Source organism: Corvus kubaryi, unplaced genomic scaffold (assembly GCF_017639235.1).
Source record: "Corvus kubaryi isolate FWS band 111438036 unplaced genomic scaffold, C.kubaryi_AGA036_p1.0 66, whole genome shotgun sequence".
Lineage (NCBI taxonomy): Eukaryota > Metazoa > Chordata > Aves > Passeriformes > Corvidae > Corvus > Corvus kubaryi.
Window position 1 is genome coordinate 35,564,433 of NW_024582054.1, and position 10,640 is coordinate 35,575,072.

Genomic DNA, 10,640 nt, shown 5'->3' on the forward strand with positions numbered 1-10,640 from the left:
GCCAGAGGTGACCCTGCACATGCCAGGAGGGCTGGGATGGCCCCACGGGATGCTCCTGCTGGAGACCTTGGAGCCTCGGCGGGACCCCCAGCCCCGTGCCCACCTCGGCCGTGGCACGTGAGGGGATTCCCATCATCCTGAGCAGGGAATGCTTCGTGTTCCTGCGTCAGCGCGGGGAGGATGGAGACGCTGGGGAAGGGAAGGAACGTTTGCCAGAGTTTCTCCAGTCACCAGGAATCACTGCAGCGTTTGAAACACTCATCCTTTGACAGGATGAATCCATCCTGGAAGTGCCCATCCCTGGAAGTGTTCCAGGCCAGGCTGGACAGATCTTGGAGCAGCCCGGGATAGTGGAAGATTTCATTTACGGCTTTAAGATGAGTTTTCCAAATCCATCCAAAATTTTGGATGAGCAGCTCCCTAGGTGCGTGGCACAGGTTTGGATGCCCCATTCCCATTCCCATGACCATCCCAAATCCTCAGCAAGGCTGGCAGTGACTCCCTAATGATCCAAACATGGTGCCCACCCTGGCTCTGGCAGGTGGAATTGGGGCTGGCAGGACCCCACAGCCCCCCGACCCCCACACTCCTGCCCAGGGACCCCAAACCCTGACCCCACAGGGCTCTGGGAGTATTTGAAGCCAACAAAACCTGATTTTTGTTGTTCCCAAGAAGCTGTTGGGAGGCTGTAGGTGGAGAGTCCACAGCTAATCCCGGGAAGTGTCCGGTTCTCCGGCTGTGTCCCTCTCTGCTTCCCGATGGCCCCTGCCTTCCCAGGGATATCACATTTTATCAGCTCCCACGTGATTGCAGATAACCCCAGCCCGGCTGCTTTAATTCGAAGTGACAGAGCTTGTCGCACGGTGCCATCCTGAATTTCCTGCAGGAGGAAGAGAAGGAGAGGGAGAAAATGGGGGGGAAAAAAGCATTTTAATATGGCCTGGAGGTGCTGGAGATGACACAGGGGTAATCTGGGACACGTGGAGCCAGCTCTGGGCCCTGCTCCGTGTCAGCATCACTGTGACAGCAGCTCTGGGGGAGCTCAGCCTGGGAAAGCCCTGGTGGGACTGCGGAGGGTGGGGGGGAGAATTCCAGGGGCTGTGGTGGTGATGCCTTTTCCTGGTCTTAAGAGTCAGACACGGTTAGAAGGGGAAAAGGGATTTTACCTTGGTATTTTTTTTAAGGATCCTTAGGTGCACACGTCCAGGTCATATGCACCGAGATGCACCCCGCCCAGTGTCCCCCAAAGATCTGGTATCACATTAGAGGTGTTACTAATTAGCAGATCTATCAAAGGTTCCCCAGTGAGAGGCTCGAGTGAGCCCCCCTCCCCAAGGAGCCTTCCCCTGGATGGTTCTATCTCAGGTTACAGAATGTGTTCTGGAGAGGACCTTGGGCTCTGGGGCACACTGATCCCCGGCTACGAAGCTTCTGAGATGTTGAGTCTCCTGGCTGAACAAACAAGTCCAAGAATGGAGGCAAAAAGCACTGAGAATACAGAGGTTGTAAAAGGTATAACAGGGGTATAAAAGAAAAGGCAAAAAATCTTCATGGCATCAGTGGTGCCAGGGCAGGGCCGGGAGCTGCGGCGTCCCTGGGGAATGACGGGCGAGGGGAGCGGGTGGGGCTGAGCTCGGTGTCCCCTGCACCTTGGGGACACCCTGGGAGGGAGCTGGGCGGGCCTGCAGGACCCCAGAGGTGCTCTGGGACAGCCCTGGGGCATGGACACGCTGTGGGATGTGAGGGGAATACCGTGGGATTGCACGGGATTTACTCTGGGATGTTCCAGGAGTACCCAAGGGATGGAAAGGGGCGATTTGGGATGGGGACATGGCAGGGCAGGGGGACAGAAGGGGTGCAGAGGTGGCACGTGGGTGACCGGGCCTGGCCATGCCTGTCCTGGCTGCCCATGGCACGGCCTGGGGCCAGGGAGGTGACAGAAACCAGGATTAGGGATAATCCCCCTCTTGGAATGAGAGGGGAGCATTCCCCCCCCCATAATCACCTTCAGTGAGGATCTGATGATAGAAAACTTCTTTTATTCTGCAGAAAGAAAAGAAATAAATAACCTTATTTGAGGAATCTGCTTTCAGAATTACTTTTTAATTATTAAATTTAATTAGCAAAGGTCATATCTTTTAATTACTCAGAAGGAAAGAGCCACACTCAACAGAGAACCTGATCAAAGGGGGAAGTTCTTGAGAGGAAGATTGTGCTTAGAGAATAGGAGATTTTTCCTCTTGCCACAAAAGTATAAAAGTCCAAATGAAAAGTTCCATCTCCTCCTCCAGAGGAATCCATGGAGCTGCTCCCAGGGCTGGAGCTGCTCTGGAGCCAGGCTGGGAGAGCTGGGAATGTTCACCTGGAGAGGAGAAGGATCCAGGGAGAGCTCCGAGCCCCTTGCAGGGCCTAAAGGGGCTCCAGGAGAGCTGCAGAGGGACTGGGGACAAGGCATGGAGGGACAGGAGCCAGGGAATGGCTTCCCAGTGCCAGAGGGCAGGGCTGGATGGGAGATTGGGAATTGGGAATTGCTGGCTGGGAGGGTGGGCAGGCCCTGGCACAGGGTGCCCAGAGCAGCTGTGGCGGAGCTGAAATGTAAATGTTGGGATGAGCAGAGAATTCCTGGGAGCGACAGCAGAGCCCTGGTGGGACCTGGGGTGTTCCCTGCCAACCCCCGGGAGAATACACAGAATTAAACTTAAAAATGCCTTGTGCTGGAACGGAACAGGGATTTTCCTCACATGTGAGAAGGACTCGGTGCAAGACGTCTGCATGCGAGAGGAAGAGAAAATAAATCCCTCTGGAGCTCCTGGAATTATTTTGCTGCTGGTTTGTAAACGATGCAGCCGTGGTGGAGCGGGAGAGGTCGGAGATGGCATCGACTCATCCCAAAGCAGCGGTGCTGGAACTGGGATGGGGGAAATGGGATGGGATGGGAGAGCAGGGATGGGGGAAATGGGATAGGGGAGATGGGGTGGGACTGGGGGAGCTGGGATGTGGGAGATGGGATGGGGTGGGATGGGATGGGATGGGATGGGGTGGGGTGGGATGGGATGGGATGGGATGGGATGGGATGGGACGGGATGGGGGAGCTGGGAGCAGAGCAGGGGTGAGGGTGCCAAGCCCCGCCTCGGCCCTGCCTGTCCCCTCTCCGGGGCGATCTCCGCAGCGCTTCGGCCTCGCCCGCGCCGGGGGATGGAGCAGGGCCGGGATTTGGGCAGCCCGAGCCGAGGCCGGGATTTCCGTGGCAGGGGAGGGTCCGTGGGGAGCCCCCGCCCCCGCCGGGCTGTTTGCTCGCTGCTGACACCGGCACGCGTTCAAAGCCTTTGGGACAAAAGGATTTGAGGCTCCGAAAGGATCTTACACGGATCCCTGTGACATTTGACATGCTAATCTTATGGAAATAGATTAATTACAAGTGCTTTTTCTGTAGGCTTAACGCGCTCTCGGAAGGTCACTGCTGAGGGATAAAATGATGAGATTGTGCTGAATAATAATAATAACCGAGCCCGGCGTTCCTGCGGCGATTGCCCGGCTCGGGGCGGGCGGGGGGGCAGGACGGGACCGTGCCGCCGGCGCTGCAGAGCTGCGGAGCAGCGCCGGGACCCCGCGCCCCGCGATGCTGGAACACCCGGGGACGGGCTGGGGGCTCCGAGGGCACCGAACGCACCCCGGGGCCCAGAGGGGTCGGGGCTCGCCCTGAGGAGCAGCACGGGCTGGGTCCTGCTTCCCGGCACAATCCCCCCCCTCGGCAGCGACACGGGGTGGGGTGCGGGATGGGTGCTGGGTGCGGGATGGGTGCGGGATGGGTGCGGGATGGGTGCGGGATGGGTGCGGGGTGCGGGATGGGTGCGGGATGGGTGCGGGATGGGTGCGGGATGGGTGCAGGATGTGGGATGGATGCTGGGTGCGGATGGGTGCGGGATGGATGTGGGATGCGGGATGTGGGATGGATGCAGGATGTAGGATGGGTGCGGGATGGATGCAGGATGGGTGCGGGGTGCAGGATGGGTGCAGGATGGGTGCGGGATGGATTCGGGTTGTGGGATGGATGTGGGATGGGTGCGGGATGGGTGCGGGGTGCGGGATGTGGGATGGATGCGGGATGAATGCAGGATGTAGAATGGATGCAGGATGGGTGCGGGATGGGTGCGGGATGCAGGATGGGTGCGGGGTGCGGCTGGGGCCAGGAGCGGGGCACAGAGAGCGGTGATTCCCAGTCCAGTCCCAGGGCAATGACGTTCAGGAGCTGCTTCCCCCCTCCCTCTCCGATTCCCTCTCCAGCTCCCGGGGGATAACGCCGGCAGACGGGCGCCGGTGTCAGCTCAGCCGCCGGAATTCGCTTGTAGCCATTCCCATTCCAGTTGATCCGGGTTTGTGCCACGGGAATTGCCTCGTGCGGGCAGGGTGGGCACGGGGCGAGGGGCACGGGGGACCCGGGCACAGCCGGGGACACTCCAGCGGCACTCCCTCCTGCACCAGGAAACTTCCTCGCGGGAGGTGTTTGCCATCCTCGGACAGGAGCCGCAGTGGGCAGCAAGGGGCTGACTTCCAGCAGGGAATTGGAAAGGCTCCCAGAGCCCCGGCCGGGGCAGGGCTGCTCCTCGGTGCTGCCGGGTGTCGGTCACTCGGAGACGGGAAGGGAAACGCCTGCGGCTGGGAGGTGCTGCTGCCTCAGGAAATCAGGGAACACCGTCGGCTCTCAGGGCATGGAAAGGTGCGCGGGTGAGCTCACCTGGGCATCCCCTGCCGCGCCAGCCCCGCGGCACCGCCGCCCCCGCCCTGCCCCGTTTTTCCCGAGGGAAATGTGGAATCGCAGCCGTGGCGTGCTCCATCTCCTTGGAGATGGTCCCTCGCCCTGTGCCGGGGCTGGGAGCCAGCTCTGGGGCTGCGGAATGCAGCGGGGCTGGAGCTGGGGGGCCTGCGAGCCTGGAGCGGGCAGGTGGCCCCTGCCAGGGGCAGGGCCAGGGAAGGGGTGTTTCCATGCCAGGGAAGGGGTTATTCCATGCCAGGGAAGCGTTTATTCCATGCCATTCCGTGTTGGCATCGGTGTTTGCTTTGCTGGGCACCAACAAAGCATTTCCTGGGATTCCTGGTGCCGGCGTCTTGTTCGAACCAGGTCAGCGGGATGTGGGAGCTGCCCGGGATGCGTGTGAGCCTCTGCTGGGAGAGCGACTGGATTTGCCTTCGGGAATGAAACCGAGGGAGAACCAAAGCCGCCCTGCCTGCCCTTCCAGCGCTTCCAGGCGCTGCGATGCGGAGCAGCCCGGCAGGAGCCCTGCAGGTGGTAGCAGAGCTCCACCGCAGCCACCGCTGCCAGGGCCCGCAATTCCACTGCTCCCAAAAGCGCTTCCCGCACTTCTTTCCAGAAGAGAAAAGGGGCCTCTGCTCGCTCTGGCCACGGAGCGTGAGCTCGGCCACGCTGCACGGCCGGGAATGAGATCCATGGGCTGGACCTGGGGCTGATGGAGGGGGAGTGAGGAAGGAGATCCATGACGTGGACCCTGGATTGATGGAGTGGGACCAGAGAAGGAGTTCCGTGACTGCGGGTCCTGGATTGATGGAGCAGGACTGAGAAAAAGGTCCATGGTATGGAACCAGGTGGATGGAGCAGGACTAGGGAAGGAGATGCATGGCCTGTACCATGGATTGATGGAGCAGATCCACGGCATGGATCCTGGGCTGATGGAGCAGATCCACAGCATGGATCCTGGATTGATGGAGCAGATCCACGGCATGGATCCTGGATTGATGGAGCAGATCCACAGCATGGATCCTGGGCTGATGGAGCAGATCCATGGCATGGATCCTGGGCTGATGGAGCAGATCCACAGCATGGATCCTGGATTGATGGAGCAGATCCACGGCATGGATCCTGGGCTGATGGAGCAGATCCACAGCATGGATCCCTGACTGATGGAGCAGATCCACAGCATGGATCCTGGATTGATGGAGCAGATCCACGGCATGGATCCTGGGCTGATGGAGCAGATCCATGGCATGGATCCTGGGCTGATGGAGCAGATCCATGGCATGGATCCCAGACTGATGACACTGGCTGCTCAGGAGGAGCCAGGATTTACCTGGAGGGGTCGCTCAGGGGGTTTCAGTACAATCCTGATCCCCTTAAACCCAGCCCAGGCAGATTTACAACATAACACCGAGCACTGGGAAGAGATTTCCACAGCCAGCAGCGCTGGGAGATGAAAAGGCATTTCCAGCAGCACCTGACTGTCCCTGGCTGTTTTAAACAGCTTTAGGGAAGAGGTTATTTGGGATTTGCCATCCCAGTGCTGGCAGGGAGCTGCACGGGGCTGGCTGCAGCAGGGATTAGGATTTACAGTGGTCACCAGCAGGCCCAGCCAGGCTGGGCTTTCCTGGCAGTGCTCCCAGTGGAGCTGCTGGCTCAGGGTCGAGTGAGTATTCCTGCTATCCTGGAGGAAAACTATGGAAAAACCCTGAAATCCCACCCTGGGGTGGTGTTGGGTGATTGGGGTCCCACCAGCTGGGCCCTCCACCCTCCTCACTGGGGCACCCAGCCTGCACCCGGAGCTGGAGCGACGCCCGTGTCCCTCAGGAATTTGGGGTTTGGCTCCCATTTCAGTTGCAAGGATTTGATTCTCCTCACAGAAAGCCCTGACGGTAACGGCCGAGGATCTCATCTGGCTGGGGGGAGGCTGTTAGTTGTGGAGAAGGTTCTGACAAGAGCAGGAAAAATAACCCCTGCCACGGCAGTAACCACAGCTCCCCGAGCCTCCTCCATCGGAGGCTTTTGAAGCACAATCACTTGGTTGGGTTTTTTCCCCTTTCCAGAACATCTAAAACCTGAAAAGGTCATTTCCCCCCACTGTTCCGTTTTATTAGGAAAAAAAAAACCACCCCGGAAAACACAAACTGAAATGCAGAAATAATATTTCTGGAACAGTGCTGGGGAGAGGTGAGGCAGGAATTCAGGGATTTGAGGGTGGTGTTCACCCCACCCACACCATGGGCTGGACAACGTCTCCATGGAGAGAACTTCCCCATATCCCAGCTAAACATCCCCTGGGGCAACCTGAGGCTGCTCCCCCTTGGCCTGTCCCTTGTTCCCCGGGAGCAGAGCCCGACCCCCACCTGGATCCCCCCCTTTGTGAGAGGTTGTGGCAGTGCTCAGGATGGACTTTTTAAAACCAGGGATAACAATGCCCGGTGGGAAGCGCTCCAAGGGGCCGGCTGGGCTGCTCCTTCTCCCAGAACTCTGGGAACATCAGCACCCACCCCTGCTCCGGGCAGGAATCCCCTCTCCGGGTGCTGCCTGCGAGGGGCAGGGCAGGGCAGGAGGCTGGCTGCCTCTGGAATCAGGGCTCCATGGCGAGCAAAGGGGCTCCTTCCCGGCTGTTCCAGGGTTCTGGGATGATGTTTGCGGATAACCTCGGCTCTCTCACACTGTGATCACAGCCCCGTGGTCGGGATTCAGCTCGTGCGGGATAATTTGGCATTCTCCCAGCACCAGCACTGCTAAGAGCCAAGGATTTTAGGAAAACTTCTTGGAGAAGTCCCTTGGCAGCTTGGATTGATGGAACAGGACTGAGGGGAAAGGTTCTGACCTTTTCCTGTGACCTCCAGGTGTCCATCAGGCCTCAGCTGCTGCCACAGGGAAATGCAAGGTGCTAAAAATGGCCTTTTTTGCCCCTAAAAGCTTCATGATTGAATTTGAGTGTGGCTGCAGCCACCACCTGCCTGCTGCCTTTATATTTGGGCATCCACTGGTGGGAGCAGCACAGGAAAATCTTCCAAGAAAGGTAGAAAATGGATATTTTCACTGCCAGGGCAATTGGTGGGATGGGAGCTGGGGTGTCCCTGGAGAAGGGGGAGGATGGATCACCCAGAGATCCTGGCAGCTGACCCCGTGCAAGGTCCTGGTTGGCCTGGGCCATGGAAGGTGATCCCTGAGTGTGTTCCCAGCTCTCCAGTCCCGTTCCTTGTGCTGGAGAACCATAAAATCCCAGACTGGGTTGGGCTGGAAGAACCTTAAAGCTCATCTTCTTGCCAAAGTGTTATTATTTCTTGACAAAACTCTTATTTCTCTCTTGAAGACAACATTTAGGTTGCTTGGAGCAGGTTCAAATGTCAGCTGAGATTCCCAGGAGGGCAGGAATTCCCATCAGCAAGCGTGGGACATGCTCAGGTCCATAAAACCTCTCCAGGTCCTGCAGAGCCTCCCTGCCTATTATAAAGCATTTATTGAAAGTTAAGTTTTGTGTGAGAGCTTATTAAAAAAGTGTGCTTTATGGATTTAATTAAAGTTCTGCATATGAGACCTTGCTAATCCTGTTTGTGCTGCAACTGTATTAACGTGCTAAAAATCAATATATTTGAGTTTAAATATTTTATTATGGCAAGCCATTAAATATTAATGATGTAACAAGTAATCAGTGTCACTGCTTCTGTCTGTTCCGGGGGAAATCTGCAGGAAAGGAGAACAAAAGCAATCTGCCGGCTCAGTTTGGTGATTCTTTGTGGCTCAGCTCAGGAATCAAAGGTTCTCAGTGGGTTTGGAAGTCATAAAAGCATCTTGCCATGGCTGGAGAGTGGATTTCTGTGAGGGCCAGCAGTGACAGGACAGGGGGAAGGGGTTTAAGTTGAAAGAGGGGAGATTCGGTGGGAGATTGGGAATTGGGAATTGCTGGCTGGGAGGGTGGGGAGGGGCTGGGCTGGAATTGCCAGAGCAGCTGTGGCTGCCCCTGGATCCCTGGCAGTGCCCAAGGCCAGGCTGGACATTGGGGCTGGGAGCAGCCTGGGACAGTGGGAGGTGTCCCTGCCCATGGCAGGGGTGGGAATGGGATTTAAGGTCCCTCCAACCCAAAGCAGTCTGGGATTCTGGGATTCTGGGATTCTCTCTGCCTGCAGGGGAAAGCAGCCATGGGAATAATTAAACTGTGCTGCTGCAAGAGCCTGATTAAGAGGGAGAAACCTTTGTGATCTCTGACAAATGGACTCAACCCGGACTCTTCTAGTTCAGCCTCACTGAAAGCACAATTGAACGGTTCAGGTGGAACCCAGCAGCCCCTCCGTGCCCAGCCCGTGCCCCTGACAGACCCACAGGGGCTGGGGCTGTCCCTGTGTGCCAGGGAGGGGACTCTGCCCCCTGAGCCCCACTCCGGCCAGGCCCTGAGGGGACGCTCTGCCCCGGGGGGTCTCAGCCCTCCAGGACTGAGATTTAATAACCAGAGACCGTGTCCGGTGTTTTCCCCCCAAAATACAAATAAGAGAAAGTAAAAACATGCTTTGTGTGTGGTTATAGTGTTACATAACCCATCCATGCGTATTTACCCAGCTCTGGCTGCACAGCTCCTCTGCAGAACATTCCAGCTGCTCCCTGTTTCCCAGCGCACTGTTCCTCCTGCCTGGAGCTGCCCTGGGAAGGGCAGCGCTGCTGGAATCTCACCCCTGCTCCCACTGCTGCTTCAGGGCACGGGGTGGGCTTTGCCAGGGGCTGAGCAGAGGCTGGCACAGCCCTGCCTCCCCCAGGGATGGATCGGTGTCCCCAGAGCTGTCCCAGGGGAGATGCTCCAATACCCCCCTGGAGGCCCCACTTTTCCATGGCAAACCCACAGGAGCTTGGAATCCTCCCCAGCAGCTCTTGGAGAGGAGGCACCAAGGCAGAATCCCAGAATCCCTGGAAAAGCCCTCCCAGAACCCTCTGGCTGCCCCAGGGTCAGTCATGGAATCCCAGAATCCCTGAGGCTGGAAAAGCTCTCCAGGGTCACCGAGTCCAGGCTGTGCCCGATGCCCACCGTGTCCCCAGCCCGGAGCCCCCAGTGCCACGTCCAGGAATTCCCTGGGCTCCAACCCATGCGCACGATTGCCAGCGTGGCTCAGGCCATCCGTGGATGTGCCCGAGGGCAGGTGAGCCCGGAGCCCTGGCTCTGGCATTCCACAGGCCCAGGAGATCTTGGATTTCAGGATCTGGCTCTGTGCTGACCTGGCTGGAAGCTGCGGATCCAGAATTCCCTGATCCTCCTCCAGCTTCCCTCCTCCCTCCTGCGCCTCCAGCAAACACGGCTCTCTGGGAATATTTGTTGCCTCTGCTGCTGGGTTTGGTGGTTTTTTTTTATTTTGCCTTTGCACTTCTGCAACTTAAAAATGCTGGAACTAATTTCGCCTCCTGCATTTATTTTCCCCAAGTTCCCGAGTGCCCGAGCTGCTCCTCCAATTACCTGCAGCCCAGGGAGCTGCTTTCCTGCCTAATTAAAGGAAACAACAGCAACAAGGCAGCCTCAGGCAGCCTGGGCTGCAGCAGCGTGAGGGGAACTGGGGCATCCAGAGGCTGGACTGGTGCCACTGGGCCTGGGGACCCTCTCCAGGGGCAGGCACTGGGTGATCCCACCTGGATCATGGGAAAGGATCCAGGTGTTCCTGTGCCTGAGCACAGGAGCTTCCCACCCCAGGTGTGACCTCAGGACTGACTTGTCCCCAAAGCTGGAGCTCCCAAAACCGTTCCCAGGCACTGGGAACATCCTGGGGGTGCAGCCTCAGCACAGACCAGGGCAGGGGGGGCAGCTCCGTGCCAAACGCCAGGAGAGATTCATGGAATGTTTTGGGTGGGAAGGGACCTTAAATCCCACCCATCCCAGCCCTGCCATGGGCAGGGACACCTC

The 10,640-nt window shown here is 58.1% G+C and overlaps 1 protein-coding gene across 3 annotated transcripts; it reads left to right on the plus strand.

The window, feature by feature from the left end:
- Window positions 1–4,160: 4,160 nt before the first annotated feature.
- LOC121674049 lies at window positions 4,161–10,604 on the plus strand. 3 transcript variants are annotated; one of them, XM_042047994.1, is made up of 3 exons: window positions 4,161–4,717; window positions 8,076–8,528; window positions 8,890–10,604. In XM_042047994.1, exon 3 carries the CDS (start codon window positions 9,513–9,515, stop codon window positions 10,434–10,436), a length of 924 nt encoding a protein of 307 aa, XP_041903928.1. In that variant the 5' UTR covers window positions 4,161–4,717; window positions 8,076–8,528; window positions 8,890–9,512; the 3' UTR covers window positions 10,437–10,604. The 3 variants fall into 3 exon arrangements, with proteins under 3 accessions (XP_041903928.1, XP_041903927.1, XP_041903926.1); XM_042047993.1 differs by lacking the exon at window positions 4,161–4,717 and adding an exon at window positions 4,726–7,781; XM_042047992.1 differs by lacking the exon at window positions 4,161–4,717 and having other exon boundaries at window positions 4,726–8,528.
- Window positions 10,605–10,640: the final 36 nt, after the last annotated feature.